Source organism: Rhinopithecus roxellana, chromosome 19, assembly GCF_007565055.1.
Source record: "Rhinopithecus roxellana isolate Shanxi Qingling chromosome 19, ASM756505v1, whole genome shotgun sequence".
Taxonomy (NCBI): Eukaryota; Metazoa; Chordata; class Mammalia; order Primates; family Cercopithecidae; genus Rhinopithecus; species Rhinopithecus roxellana.
In genome coordinates this window covers 49357695-49373532 of record NC_044567.1, presented here as the reverse complement: position 1 = coordinate 49373532, position 15838 = coordinate 49357695, and the positions used below count along the sequence as shown (strand labels likewise).

The window sequence follows — 15838 nt, the reverse complement described above, 5'->3', positions numbered from 1 at the left end:
TTTTAGTTCAACAGTGTTTTAATCCCCCCACGAGTCATTTTTATTGTTTCTTATAGTGAATGTGTATTTGGGTTTGCTTATATGGTAACCTGTTTATTTGCTCCTCATTGTGCCTCGTGCTCTGCTCTTTCCTTCTGGATTCACTCTCTTTCCTAATAAGGTGTCCCGCAGCAATTCTTTACAAGACAGCCAGGATAGGCCAACTCTCAGAGCACTTGTTGTCTGAAGAAGTCTTTTTTTTATTTAATTTTTTTTTCCTTAGAGATGGGGTCTCACTATGTTACCCAGACTGGTCTCAAACTTCTGGCTTAAAGTGGTCCTCCCACCTCAGCCTCCCAAAGTGCTGGGATTACAGGCATGAGCCACCTCATCTAGCCTGCCTGAGAAAGCCTTTGTTTGCCCCCTCTCTCAGATGACGGTTTGGGGATAGAATTCTAGGTGTACGCTTTTTTCCTTCAGCCCTTTGAAGAGTCTGTATTTTCTTTTGTCTTTTTTTTTTTTTTTTTTTTTTTTTTTCCTTTTTGTGGAGAACGGGGTCTCGCTGTATTACCCAGGCAGGTCTCGAACTCCTGGGCTCAAGCTATCCTCCCGCCTCTGCCTCCCTGAGAGCTGGGATTACAGGTGTGAGCCACCGCGCCCGGCCGAAGAGTCTGTATTTTCATTATGTCCCTGCATTAGATGTTCTTTTGCAAGTAACGTGCCTTTTTTCTCTGGGTATTCTTAAGGTTTTCTCTTTGCCTTTGGTGAGCTGCAGTGGATTTGCTTTTCAAGAGGTCAAGAGAGAGGAAAGTGTGAGGTTTCTGTTTTTTACTGAAAATTTGTTTGCTGATTTGTTTTCCCACCCAGTGGTTCCTTGCCACTTTGCCAGGCTGGAAGGCAGACTTCTTCTGGTGTCCTGTTCACAGACGGGGCAGCCTGCAGAAGGCCCCGCCACATGCAGGGCCTGGGTCCTCGTTCTCTTGCATGTGGTCCCGGGGTTGACTCCTGTTCAGGCTGGCACTTCCCAGAGCTAAGCCCCAGCCTGACCTTCCTCCCATACTGGCTTCACACCCCCTCCTTTCTTCTGATACCTAGAGGTTTTCCTTTCTTTCCTGTCGCCTCCGCTTGGATTTTAAAGCTTCTGTCTGCTGAATTGCATTCAGCACAGGAAGATGCTTGCAAGGGCCAGGCTCATCAGCCCTGTCCCTACTGCTAAAAGCAGCACAGCAGAGCCTCACGCTCGGGCTGAGATGGAGCAGAGGCCTGCAGGCGAGCACCCAGCTCAGCTGGGGTTGGCCGCAGTGGTGGAGGGTCCTCAAAAGCGCTGGGGACGATGGCAGAAATATTGGCAGGGGAACCGCAGGGTCTTTTTGAGCCCGTAAAAGATCTCTCTGATGACTGTGTGGAGGATGTGTTTCCACACAGGGCTGGGGCAGACCAGAGGCAGAGAAGCCAGTCAGGGCTATGGCAGTAACCAGGAAGGAAGGAAAAGGGTCTGGGCTGAGGCCTCGGCAGAGGACACAGACAAAAAGTGCAATCGGTAGAACCCAGAGACTGTCGGCCGTGGAGAAGGGGCAGGAGTGGGGCTGCCTGCCAGCTCTCTGGCCTCAATGACCGAGAAGACAGCACCTCTCACCGCACAGGCTTGATGGGAGGAGGGAAGCACTTTGAGGGAGGGGCCAAGAGGATGAGTTCAGCGTTGGCCGTGTGAAGACTCAGCTGTCTGCAGAGCATTCCAGGGCTTTGTCTAGGAAGTGGCTGAAAAGACATGCATGGACCTCACGCGAAGAGAAGGGACACTGACTGGGTCGTTGTCATTGAAACCACAGACATGAGTGATGCCACTGTGAAATAATGTATAAAACGAAAGGGGCTGAAGATGAAGCAATATTTAAGAAGGAGTGAGAAAGCAAAGCCAAAACAGCTCCTGCAGGAGTCCCACTTATTCTTGCGGTATCAGTCTGTGTGTCACCTCCTCTGGGAAGCCCACCCCAGCCACCCGGGTCAATGACCCTCCTCCATGCATCAGGCGCTTCCTACAGAGCACCAGCATCCACGAGCTTGGGTCCGGGTCATGCTCACCACATTTCTTCTCCTCCACAATGCCCCTTCCACCCTGGGCACTCCGTGAGTCACTGCAAAGAGAACATGGGCAGGGAAGGGAGGAATGGGTGTTGGCAGCATGAGGAGAGTACCATGGGGGAGGGGCAGCCCAGGCTGGGAGGGTGGTGGCAGTCCTGTTGGGGACACAAGCAGGGTGAGTATGGATTGTGCCCCCGGGCCTGGGAGCCAGGTCAGTGCAGTGCTGTGGAGAGGCAGACAGCAGGCTTGGGTGAGGTCTCAGGGCATGCTGGCTGCGGACAACACCCAGATGTGACCCAGTTGGTTCAAGACAAGAGAAAGGTTTTATTTTCCAAATACAAATGGTTTTGCCCCATTCCTCACCAGCTGCAGACCCAGAAAGGACTCAGTATGCCAGGAAGCACACCACCACCACTCCTGGACTTGCCTGGTTGCTGAAATCATAGCCTCACCTTATAGGTGACTGTGGTAAAAGTGTCCGTTCGACCCTGACAAAAACAGAAGTAGCATTTCCTAAAGCAAGATTTTGAAAGAGATGCCTATGTGGTTTGACATCCGCAGGGGGATTTACTTCTTGAAGGAACTGAAACGTAGAGTAAACAGCTGCAGATATGAGCTCCTAATGCCCCAGTCAGTAGCCGTTGTCCTCAGTGTGAGCCAGAGAGCATGCATTTATGTCCTAGTGACATCCAGATGGAGGATGGCCTGTCTCTGTGACTCTAGAGTTTCTCATGAAGCACTTAATGCATTTACTATCACTTTGAAAAGCACCTGTCTGTGCTTGGTGCAAGGCAGTGTTCCTCCTACCACATCCTGTTACCAAACATGAGAGAACATTGCATTAGCCTCACAGTCTTCTCAGGCACTCCTTGCTGCACCCAGAAAAATGTTCTCACCAAGTTACTGCACTGCACCCCACTTCCACTGCATTTTCCCTTGAAGTGCATTTGTTAGAACCTGGATCACCCCCACTCTCATAGAGAATGCCATCAAGAAGAAGAGTGACTCACTGATTTCCTCAAGTCCTGCCTGGCTTCTGTAGGGGCAGGGCAGGCCAGCGGATGAGAGTCTCCTAATCCCAGCTGAGCCAGGGCTGCCTGCAACCTCCCAGGACCTGCCTTCCTGGTTGGCTTTGACCTAAAACCCTGCACTGCCCAGCTGACCAGGGGCCTGGATGGGAGGGAATGTTTTCTGGGCTGATTCACCTTCTGGACAGGAGTGGCCTGTCCCACTTTGTGCAGGGCCTGTGAAGGCACAGGTAGCCCAGGGAACATGTTTGTTCATTACAATTGATCAAGTCTTGCATTTACTCACGGGTTTCTCTAAGAGCAGAAGACAGGAGTCTGAATGAAAAATGAAGGAAAGTAATTTGGTAAAGGCCATTTGCCTGCAATGATGGCTTGGAACAGATGAAACGAGATGAAAGTCCCCGAATTCCACAGTTTGCTGAGCCATTAAATCCTGTAACAGAAGATGGGGAGGGAAAAAAATATCCCTCCCCGATGCAACCAGCCTCCCTCGGCAGCTGTCCTTCGGCTTGGTGCACCCTCAGAGGGAGACACCCTGCCTCCATCTGTATGATGTGTCCTTTTCTTTAAAAAACAAGGAAAGAATTCTGGCTCTAGATGGATTTCCAGAGTGTGGCGAAGTTCAAACAAGAAAGAAGTCACTGACCCCAAGCGTCTACTCTGTCTCCTGCCCAGAACCTGCTCCGATCTGTCTCCAGGATCAGCACAAGAAATTTCTTATTGGTCTTAAAATTACTTTGGCTAAACTTGAGATGAGGAGAGAAAACATGGTTTGAAGGCAACTTCTAATTTTTCATTTTGGTCAATCCACATTTTTAAAAAAAAATTATTGTGGTAAAATACACATAACATAAAATGTATCATTAGTCACATTTAGTACATTCACAATGTTGTACAACCATCACCTCTACCTAGTTCCAGAATATTTTTATCACCCCAAAAGGAGACCCCAAGCCCTCTAAGCAGTCCCTGCACGCCCCCACTCCCTGTAGCCCTTGGCAACCACTAACTGGTTTCTGTCTCCTTAGCTTTGCTTCTTCTGGCTGTTTCATGTAAATGTAGTTATACTATATGATGCCTGTCGTCTGCCACCTTTCACTTAGCATCATGTTTCAGGGTTCAAAGTTCATCTTGTCATAACACGTGCTAATACTCTATTCCTTTTCATTGCTGAGTAATATTTCATTGAATGGATGTACCATATTTTGTTTATTTGTTCATCCACTGGTGCACATTTGGGTTTATGTAGGGAAAATCTCTCTCCAACTGTGTTTCCTCTGCTCTCACACCACCACCACCACAGTCATCAACACAGAAGACGACTTCTGTGACCAAAGGTATGGAGGTTTTCGCCACACACCAACCGGTGATCACCAGCTGGGTGTCCTCCAATTCCATTATGATGCCATCTACCTGGAGACGGTGTCAGATCCCACAGGTGGAGGGCTCACGGCCCCCACACCACCCCCAGACACCAGTTGCAAGTCAGGGTCTCTGGAACTTCTGACCAACCAGCTTCCAGTTGGAGTTCCCAGGACCCCCTCTTTGGGTTCAATTAATTTGCTCACAGAACTCAGGGAAACACTTCCTTACATTTACCAATTTATTAAGAAGGGTGTTCTAAAGGATGCAGATAAACAGCAGATAAATAGATAGACAGGGCAAGGTGTGGAAGGGTCCTAAGAAGCAGAGGCTCGTCTGTCCCCATAGACTGGGATGCCTCCCGGATGGGTTCTTCTTCCCCTTCCCATCAGCCTCCATGTGTCCAGCTCTCCAGAAGCTCCAAACCCATCCTTCTGGAGTTTTTCATGGAGATTTCATTGGCTGTCCATGATTGAAGCCTAGACAACGGTGCCGAAATGAGATTGGCCAAAAGGGGACTGATCTAAACCCACCAAGGCCTGTCCATTCAGATCCTTTCTGGCCTCTCTGTGCAGGATTCCTTCCTCCAAGGTGTGGGGCGGGACCCCCTCGGGAATGAGGGTGTTAGGACTCACAATCAGATTAGAGAACTGACTTGGGCAGGAGAAGGTCAGCGAGAGAGATTTTGTTTCCTGAGACCTGGTTCTGAGGCCTAAAGCACCTCAACGTTATAACAAAAGACTAACAGTGGTTATGGGAGTTACAAGCTAGGAACTGTGGATAACACGTCATCATCATCATCATCGCATCACAGGGCTGTTGCTACCTTTTGTAAACAGTGCTGCTGTGAACATTCGTGTATAAGTTTTTGTCTGTTCTCTGTTCTTTTGGGTATATACGCAGGAGTGGAATCACTGGGTGATATGGCAGTTCTGTGTTTAATTTTCTGAGAAGCTGCCAACCTCAATCCACATTTTCTTTCTTCTTCTTTTTTTTTTTTTTTTTTTGAGACAGAGTCTCGCTCTGTCACCCAGGCTGGAGTGCAGTGGTACAATCTCGGCTCACTGCAAGCTCCGCCTCCCTGGTTCACGCCATTCTCCTGCCTCAGCCTCCTGAGTAGCTGGGACTACAGGCACCCGTCACCACGCCCAGCTAATTTTTTTTTGTATTTTTAGTAGAGACGGGTTTCACCGTGTTAGCCGGGATGGTCTCAATCTCCTGACCTCGTGATCCGCCCGCGTCAGCCTCCCAAAGTGCTGGGATTACAGGCGTGAGCCACCGCACCCGGCCCCTCAATCCACGTTTTCTGACTGTTATCTGCTGATGGCATCATGTAGATGGTGTCAGCTGGGCAGTGCTCAGCCAAACTCCAGAGCAGGAGGCTAGTTCTTCTTGCCCTCATTCGGTGGTGAACTCAACACATGTAGTCACTCAACCCCTCCTTCTGCCCAAACCTCACAGCAGCACCATGCAAACAGGCTGGGAGTCAGGCAGGCCAGGGCTGCCCAGGGCTGCGCCAAGGAAAAAAGTAGTAACCCAGGCATATTCTGTCACTTAAGGTGGCAAAACAGAGTATCTCTCTGCTAAGGAGCAGACCTCCTTCCCAGGACCCTCCTGGTTCACAGGTATCTGGCCACTTTCCCTTTAGAAGGAACTTCATGGACTGGGTGAGTCTCCATCCCAGGAGGATCTTGACCAGTTGTGCCATTGTCTTCCTCATTCATGAGGCTGCAGTGAGTGTGCGAAGCTGACAAAGTGAGCAGATGAAGTTATGTTACTGGGAGAGAGCCATTTACACAGCAGATGGACTGAGGCCTGCAGCCTTACGCAGCCCCAGCACACCCAGAACCTGTGGCCTGGCCAGTGTTGCCCATCAGCACCTGGGAGCATCCCCTGTGTGCAGGGCAGCACCACGTATGCAGCTCTGTAAGACCCTCCCCTCCCCGCCAGGACATTGCATTCTGAAGGTGGAGACCAGTACATGTGGTGTGAATGCTCCATGAAACTTGTAGGGTTATTTTTTTATTTTATTTTATTTTTTATTTTTCAAAGATGGAGTCTTGCTCTGTCACTCAGGCTGGAGTGCGGTGGCACAATCTCGGCTCACCACAACCTCCACCTCCCAGGGTCAAGCGATTCTCCCACCTCAGTCTCCCAAGTAGCTGGGACTACAGGCCCACGCCACCACACCCAGCTAATTTTTTAATTTTTTTTTGTAAAGACAGTATTTCGCCACGTTGCCCAGGCTGGTCTCGAACCTCTAAGCTCAAGCAATCTGCCAGCTTCCGCCTCCCAAAGTGCTGGGATTACAGGTGTGAGCCACCATACTTGGCTTTTTATTTTTATTTTTTTAATTTTTTTATTTTTCGAGATGGAGTCTTGCTCTGTCACCCAGGCTGGAGTAAAGTGGCGTGATCTTGGCTCACTGCAACCTCAGCCTCTCGGGTTCAAGCAATTCTCCTGCCTCAGCCTCCCGAGTAGCTGAGATTACAGGCGCACACCACCACACCCGGCTAATTTTTGTATTTTTAGTAGAGACGGGTTTCACCATGTTGGCCAGGATGGTCTGGATCTACTGACCTTATGATCTACCTGCCTCTGCCTCCCAAAGTGCTGGGATTACAGGCGTGAGCCACTGCACCCGGCCGCCTTTTTAATTTTATTTTTAGAGACAGGGTCTCAATATGTTGCCCAGGCTGGTCTTGAACTGGGCTCAAGTGATCCTCCTACCTCAGCCTCCAGAGTAGCTGGGACTACAGGTGTGCACCACCATGCTTGACACTTGTAGGACGTTTTTTGTTGTTTTGTTTTGTTTTGTTTGAGAGGGAGTCTTGCTCTGTTGCCCAGGCTGGAGTGTAGTGGTATGATCTCGGCTCACTGCAACCTCTGCCTCCCAGGTTCAAGCGATTCTCCTGCCTCAGCCTCCCGAGTAGCTGGAACTACAGGCACGCGCCACCTTACCCGGCTAATTTTTATATTTAAAAATTAAAATATAGGGGTTTCACTATATTGGTTCAATATAGGGGTTTCACTATATTGGTCAGACTGGTCTCAAACTCCTGACCTCGTGATCTGCCCGCCTCAGCCTCCCAAAGTGCTGGGATTATAGGCGTGAGCCACCGTGCCCGGCCTACTTGCAGGATTTAAACACAGAATCAGAATCCAAACCCCTCCCCACAAGATATAAAATATTTAGGAAGAGAATATTCAAAACAGAAACATTCATATGGTTTTGTGAGCTATGCTAAAATGTGAAGAACATAATCTGATTCAATAATAATAGCTCTCTTGAACCATCTCTTTTGGAGGTTCTTGACACTTAACTGAGAAAGCAGTGAAAATTCCTTCTGTAAAGCAAGGAATTGGCGCGTGTTTCACGCACAGTGCTTCACATCTTTCAGAGCGTCTCGTGCATCACTCCTCAGACTGTAAATTCCACGAGGGCAGACAGCTTCCCAGGCTCTCAGGAAGACCCCCGTCTGGCTCCCAGCTCGGGTTCCGTGTTTCCAGTGCCGACACGGTGCCTGCCGTGGAGTCAGTCCTTGTGGAGCGCCTGGAGGGTAGATGGTTTGATGGTTGTAAAAGCCAGACAGAGGTTTAAGTGACTTGAACAAGGTCGTGAAGCCGGGAAGCTTGGCAAGACCAGGACAGAATCCAGACTCCCCCACCCTTAGGCCCTGCTCTTGTATTAAGACCTCAGAGGGATCAGGAGAGATCTCAGGTGGGCTTAGAAAACAAAGTCCTGGGAGGGGCAGTGTGGGGACCGCCACTAAATACCACCTTTTCTTTCCTAAAGTGTTACTGATTTTTGTTCAGTTGGGGGATGTTCTGGGGAAGTGGGAATTGGATGTTCGCCTCAGATCAATATCCGTGGTCCAGGAGAGGGACAGGTCCCGCCAGCCTCAGCACTCGGGCGAGTCTCTGCACTGCCTCCCTGTCTCCTGCAGCGCTGGGGCTTCTCCACCCAAAGAGAAGAGCTGGCAGGAACACTTCCTCTGCCAAGCCCCATGGGCTGGGCCCGTGGTGTGGAATGCCGGAGAGCCAGAATTGCCAATGGGAAGGAGAGGACCAACTGGCTGTCCTGGGGCAGTACCCACCACCAGGGAGGAGACTGAGCAGCTGTGGGGCTGGCACAGCAGAAGTAGGACAGGGAGAGGGAAAGGGGCCCACAGCTCATCCACATCCACAGCCCAGAAGGATCCAGTGTCCAACTTCTGCCCTCCTTCTTGCTGTTCGAGAACCTTCATTTCAGCGGAGTGGTGGCCTTGGGTAGGGGAGAGGAGCTGGCCCGACAGTGGGAGCGCTGTTGACTTGTGTGTGATTGGCTTGGACCTTCCAGAGCGTGGTCTGCTTTTCCCTCTGCTGGACACTCCCTGAGGAAGGGCCTCCCCCAGGCAGCAAGTACTCCACAGGGACCTACTGACAGGGACAGCAGGGCAGGAGGAAAAGGTTTCAGCCCAACCCGTGTGAGAAGCAGCCATCTGGAGCAGTGGTTTTCTGCTGCATTTTTTTTTTTTTTTTTTTTTTTTTTTTTTTTTGACACGGAGTCTCGCTCTGTTTTTTTTGACACGGAGTCTCGCGCTCTGTCACCCAGGCTGGAGTGCAGTGGCCAGATCTCAGCTCCCTGCAAGCTCCGCCTCCCGGGTTTACGCCATTCTCCCACCTCAGCCTCCCGAGTAGCTGGGACTACAGGCGCCCGCCACCTCGCCCGGCTAGTTTTTTGTATTTTTTAGTAGAGACGGGGTTTCACCATGTTAGCCAGGATGGTCTCGATCTCGTGATCCACCCGCCTCGGCGTCCCAAAGTGCTGGGATTACAGGTGTGAGCCACCATGCCAGGCCTCTCTGCTGCATTTTTTATCCTACAACTCCCTGAGGACAATATCCTGGGTGCCAATTTATTTATTTATTTAGAGACAAGATCTCACTCTGTTGCCCAGGCTGGAGTGCAGTGGCACCATCATAGCTCACCCCAGCCTTGAATTCCTGGGCTTGGGCGATCCTCCTGCCTCAGCCTCCCAGGGAACTAGGATTACAAGCACAGGCCACCACACCCGGCTGATTAGTTTGTTTTTTATTTTTTGTAGAGAGAAGCTATGGGCTCCTGGGCTATAGGCTGTGTTGCCCAGGCTGGTCTTGAACTCCTGGCCTCAATCGATCCTCCCTCCTCTGCCTCCCAGAGTGTTGGGACTACAAGCATGAGCCACCACACCTGTGCCATTTTATGGCAGTTATTTGCTTCTCCCCATTTTCCCACCAGCCCGAACCCTGCATCCTGGAGATACACGGAGCCCAGAGGAAGCAGGGAGGGTGGAGGCAGGGGCCGCCCTGCTGGGCGGGAGTCAGGAGAGCCCTGCACAGAGGAGCATGTCCCGATTGTCTGAACGTGAGAGGGTGAGGGTGAACTAATGGTTCCCATTTTCTGTCTTAGTTGTTTTGAGCTGACATGGAGTGTGGCCTGTTTAGAGCCCATTCCCTCAGACTGAGTCACCAGGTGATTCTGGAACCCACTGTGTACATGCAGTTCTCAGGGAAGGGCGAGGGCAGAGCCTGGACTCCAGCACAGGGAAGGGCACAGGCCCTCCAGGAGGGCGGGCAGGGGGGAGGCCGCTGCCAGGGTCAGGAGGGAGGCTTCCAGAGGACAAGAGTCCAGTGAGAGGAACCCAACACCACACCAGGTTGACAGAGGGGAGGTAGGGAGGCCACCCCAGCTCAGGGACCAGCCTAGTCCTGGAGGCATCTGGTCCAGCACGAGGGCCGCAGGGGCCCCACCTGGACCCCGCTGCCAAGGGCCGCACATGAGCCCTGCAGAGCAGCCCTGGTGCCCACAAGAGTGGAAGAGGGCCTGAGTCACTGCTTCTGCTGGGCTCTGCTATTTTTATGTCCACGTCTGCTTAAAAATAGCTGTCTAAGCCAAGGTTTTAGCTGCAGCTGACAAGACAGTAAGTATTAGATACCTAATGCCCACAAGTGACAACCGGGGTCTCTTCCTGTGTCTGTGAGAAGGCAGGGAGGAGACAGCCATGAGGACAGTCCCTGAGCACCCCGCACGTACCTCTGAAACTTTGGGGCCTGCTGTGGGGTGTGCCCACAAGGTGTCCTCAGAAAGCGTGTGCTGGGCCGGGTGCTCTAGTGACACCCATTACTCCACGGGGGCACGCTGACCCCATGGAGCCACTGCACATCGGGGCCCTTTGGGCTGCCTCGGCCTCTGAGCAGTTACACCTCCCGGGCAGCCAGTGCTTAGAAAGTGCCTCACGTGCTCATGGCCTGGTGAAGGCGCCTCCAGGCTGGGCAGAAGTTCAGTGCGTGCTGGCCTTGGTCCTGGCCTTCCCCTGGCCGTGTGGACATGACAGCTCGGCATTCACTGCCCAGCACTAAGAGCAGCTTCCTAAGTCCAGCAGGGTGTTCAAAGCAGGACGAACCTGCCCACACCCCAGATGCCATCCCGAGAGCAGTGAAATTCCCAGGGCTTTTGGCATACGGAACAGAGCCAGCCAGTCCTGACTGGAGGCTCCGAGGCCGGGAGGCCTTCCTCCTTTCTCCTCTCCCCTCCCAGCTCAGAGCTGACAAGGCACAAGCTGAGGTACAGCATGGGATTGTGCTGCCTGTGTGAGCAAATATTAGGGGCCAGCCTATTGCGACAAGTGTTCTCTGCTTTTAAAACCAGCAACAGTTTCGGCCGGGCGCGGTGGCTCAAGCCTGTAATCCCAGCACTTTGGGAGGCCGAGACGGGCGGATCACGAGGTCAGGAGATCGAGACCATCCTGGCTAACACGGTGAAACCCTGTCTCTACTAAAAAAAATACAAAAACTAGCCAGGCGAGGTGGCGGGCGCCTGTAGTCCCAGCTCCTCGGGAGGCTGAGGCAGGAGAATGGCGTAAACCCGGAAGGCGGAGCATGCAGTGAGCTGAGATCCGGCCACTGCACTCCAGTCCAGGCGACAGAGCGAGACTCCGCCTCAAAAAAAAAAAAAAAAAAAAAAAACCAGCAACAGTTTCTTTGCATGTTTGACGCCATATGAGGAGCTAGAGGAAGGGCTCTGGCTCTGCCCAGCAGGAAGAGCACAGCTTCCACCTCTGCACCTGACCTGGAGCCCAGACACCCTGCTGAGGCCACCTTCATGTGCTCCCAGGCCAGCGGGGCTTCCTGCTGCACAGGGCTCCCTGCAGCCCACAGTGGGGTGCCGGCTGCACTGTTCTGCGGCCACCAGGGTGGGCAACCAGCCAAGCGGCCGAGCTCCAGATGAGAGCAGCCTCTCGCTTGAGGAAACCCGACTCAGGCCCACTTCCATCAGCCAGGCTGTGACAGGCAGGGACCAGCCAGGAGCGGGAGACATCTCTCTCTCACCGGGGCGTGTGGCATGGGTCTCCCGCAGGATAGGTTAGTGTCAGAGTCAGAACCCCAGCCCTTGTACATCGAAGGCCCCAAGGGCTTGGTCCTCAGCCCCAGCCAGAGACCTGGTGGCATCTGTTCAACCACATGGCCCTCCACTGTCCAGTCCCATGCGCTGGCGTGCGAGCCAAGGGCCCTGCCACGGTGCCCAGGCTCTGGTTGGAGGCCCAGCCAGTGCCACGCTCGCATTGCCTCAGCCTCTCTGGGGCCCTTCAGGCACCCTCCGAACACTTGTGGAGGAAGCAGGCCAAGCCGGAGCCAGTGGTGGCCGGGAGCTGCCGGGGAGGTGCCCTGTTCTCATGCCGCCTGCTCACTGCCTATCTGGTGTTTTTGGTTCTTGCAGTGAGAAGCGCCACCTTCAAGTGAACGTCACCAACCCAGTACAGTGTAGCCTGCACGGGAAGAAGTGCACCGTCTCCGTGGAGACGCGGCTCAACCAGCCCCAGCCGGACTTCACCAAGAACCGCTCGGGCTTCATCCTCAGCGTGCCCGGGAACTGACACCCCGCAGAGGACTGGCCCGGAGCCTGGCCATGCTCCGAGTTCTGGGTCCCAGTCCAGCTGCTGCCTCCCAGCCCATGCCCGCTAGAAACCTGCTGTGAGGGCCCCTCCCGGAGGAGCCCCCTCCCTGTGAGGTTTCCTTCCTGGCTTTCTGCCTTTGGTATCATCTTCCTCTGTCCTGACTGTCCACGGTCCCTGCTCAATAAACCAAAGACCCTGGTGCCCCGCCCAGACCCCTGGGCTGATGTCCAGACCAATCTCACCCAGAGGCAACTGGATGGTGCCTTTAGTTGGTGTGGGTGCCCCTTGGCCAGGTCAAGTCGGAGCACCTAGGCAGGTGCCCTGCTGCTGACCCTGTAGAGGGAAGGGGTTGAGATGCAGGTCCCCCGCTCTCTGGGAGCCCCACAGCCACCTCTCTCGCCCAAGGTGAGCCAGCCCTGGGGACCTAGCTCATGGAGGCTCTGCTCAGAGTTCAGCGGACCACCTCCCCTACCCAACTCCCAGCCACCAGCCAAAGCTACTGGGCGAGCAGAGACACCCACAGGGCCAGCCCCTCAGCCAGGAGCCAGTGGCAGGAGCAGAACAGCCCGTCCAGCAGGGTGAGTCCATCCTTCCCAGGTTCTCCCCCGGGAGACTCCCTTTGCCACCAAGGTCCCTGTCAGGGCCTCTGACCACCACTCTGGAGAGGACAGTGTGGCATGCTCCAAACAAGATCATCTTACTTCACTCGCAGCCTGTGACCATGGCCCTCTTATAGATACTTTCACCGTTTGCAGGGTTGCTAATCAGATACCTGCTGTCACCACACTTGGGTCAGGAATCTTAATGAGAACGGGAAGCTGCCGGGATGAGGGCAGCCCTCAGGGTTGGCCGCTTTCCCTCTGGACCACCTCCCACTACGTTTCCTACTCAGTGAAACAGCAAGGGCGGGGTCAAGGCACAGGATGATGGGAAGCAGAGCAGCAGCACAGCATGGGGTCCTGGCACTGCAGGCCAGGCCAGGACACCCACCCCACACCCTGCACGGCCCCTTGGGGCCTGTGCCTGTGAACTTGGTGCCAGGGAGAACTGCCAGCTAGCCGGTTTCTGCCCAGCAAAAGCATGGATGCCTCAGGGGCCTTCTGAGACAACTCTCCCCCTGAGCCCCAGATGCTGAGAAGGCCTTGAGGGAAGTAGAGGCTCAGAGCAAATGCCTCATGTGGTGAGAAGGTGAGGAGAGCCCGCGCCTCAGGCATGTAGTGAGAGGATGAGGGGAGCCCGCACCTGAGGCAGGTGGTGAGAGGATGAGGGGAGCCCGCACCTCAGGTGGAGTGGGCAGGGGTGCAAGAGAGGGACATACTGAAGCTTCTTCCCATCATGCCACAGACGCTGCCCCACCATGCTCCTGTCCTCCCACCCTCACCCAGCAGAACCCACCAAGTGCCTGTGGGCAGCCTCCTGTGCCTCACCCAGGGCCTGGCCCGAGTGGTCCCAACAACCTGGTCTCATGCCCGCTCCCCATCCCTGCTTCCCAAAAATTGCACTGTGTGCAGTTTGCAACAAAGAATCCCGCTGGCATCCTGTCCTTGGGAACCCTTTCTCATTCCCCAAGCCTGGTCAGCTGCCTGCAGAGGCAGAGGTGCCCCCAGCCCAGGTTAGCAACGCTCATAGTTTTGCCAATTACCAGTAGACACTAGTGGAACCATCTAACTGGAACTTCCTCTCTCCTTCCACTTATTTCCCCAAACTTGTTGCTTTACACTAGACACGTGCAAATGTATGTTTTAAACACACCAAAACAGATTATGCCAAATGAGTTGCCTGTCAAAGGCTGGAGGGCAGGAGGAGGGCCTGGGTTTGGGTTCCTTCCTCCCGGCCTTTGTATGGTGCCTTGGGCCCCTCAGCCCCAGCGCCAGGGCCTCCCAGCTGAGGCCACAGGACAAGCACTTTTTTATGATGTACTAAAAGAAGCCACAGTATGTGGCAACTGCAAAAGGATCAGGAATTTAGGGTGTGATCTGAGACACGTGTCCTGGGTGCTGAGGGGAAAGGAAGCGGGCACAGTGATTGTAGACAATGAGGGGGTTTCTCTTGATGTAATGAAATGCAATTTTATGGTTTGGTGCAAAAACTCCTGTTTTACAGTAAATTAACTTTATTTCTAAAGCATATTTTGATTTATCATCAAGAGCAATAAAGCATTAAATCTTATTTTTAAAGGTGTTTTGCTTATCTGTCACTGAAAACTTTGTGAAATTTTTGCTTATAGAAAGTCAACCATTATCTGAGAGGATAGAAGGGAGAGTTAGGCACAAATAATGTAAAATGGAGGATGATTTGCCTGAAGCTTTTGAACAAAAAGTGAGCAAGAAGTAAGCTATGGACAGGAGGTGAGAGGAGGGAAGGAGGCCATGGGGTTGAGTCCCAGCACTTTCTCCTGCCATCTTGACGCCTGTGCGCTGGCAGCCGGAAGCACACTGCTTGGTGCCAGGGAACATGTTTACTGCAACAGAAGCACGTATGTAGAAAGGAAAGGCTCAGAGACTTACAGTAGCAGACTGGGGACAGGCCAGGCTAGCCCAGCGAAAGAGCTGGGAGGAAGTGCGGGGGCGGCTGGGAGAGTGAGAGGAAGCGGCGCCTCCTCCTGGGGAAGGGAGCACGGCCCTGAAGGAGCAACAGAGCATGGCCAGCGCCCGAGGGTCCTGCAGCCAGGGCGCTACCGGTCACTGGTCATCGGCAGAAAAGAACACGCAGCAGTGGCTTCTGCAACTCAAGACGAAGGGAGTTGTTGCTTTGCGGAAAAGCAAGTGGCCTTGATCACAAGACTGACAGCTCCCAGGCTACAACTTGAGGACAAGAAAGACTTTCCTAGTACTCAGGGGCAGCTTCAGACCGCAGGGTACAGGGCCTGGGGAGAGCCACGTCCAGCGTCCCCATTACCCTCTTCCTGAGGCTGACACCAGTGGCACGTGCAGGCCTCAGGCTGGCAGTCAGGACAGGCACAGATAGAGCTGGTGGGAACCCCACCCATGCCGCACTTATGGGCTGGAGTGGCTGCTTCCCTGGGAGCCACAGGGCTGGATTTCTCCCACCTGGAAACCCGCATGGAGCTAAACCCGCAGGGTTGGCCCATGTGGACGCTAGCCCACCCCTGCTAGCCTGGGAGACCCCGGGGGAAGGGAGCTCAGAGCAGAGCCAAGCCCAAGGGTATGTGGGAGCAGCAGCTTCAGAGCCACACCTCGACACACGGAGTCTAGGGCCGAGCCTCTGCAGAACCCACCTGGCCAGACCTCACCAGGCCATGCTTGGGCCTGACCCTCCTTGGCTGGAGGTTCCAGTCACCCAGCTCTGCCACGGGAGTCTTTGGGAAACAGCTGCCCCCGCCTCGGCCGACGCTAAACCAAAGCTGACTTAACCTGTGCTTCCTTCTTAATCACCTTAGTGTGTTAAGCCCTTGCCCCCAACTCTGTCCTCTCCTCCCCCATAACACAAATCCAATTACGTTCTGAGTGCA

At 53.6% G+C, this 15838-nt stretch overlaps 1 protein-coding gene across 1 annotated transcript in view; it reads left to right on the top strand.

The window, feature by feature from the left end:
- The window catches only part of MYO1D (myosin ID), a 381175-nt gene extending 366640 nt beyond the window's left edge, over positions 1-14535 (top strand). The window contains exon 22 of the mRNA XM_010372265.2: positions 12189-14535. Coding sequence (XP_010370567.2) covers positions 12189-12345 — 157 coding nt within the window. The 3' untranslated portion in view covers positions 12346-14535. The remainder of the gene's footprint in view (positions 1-12188) is intronic.
- Positions 14536-15838: the final 1303 nt, after the last annotated feature.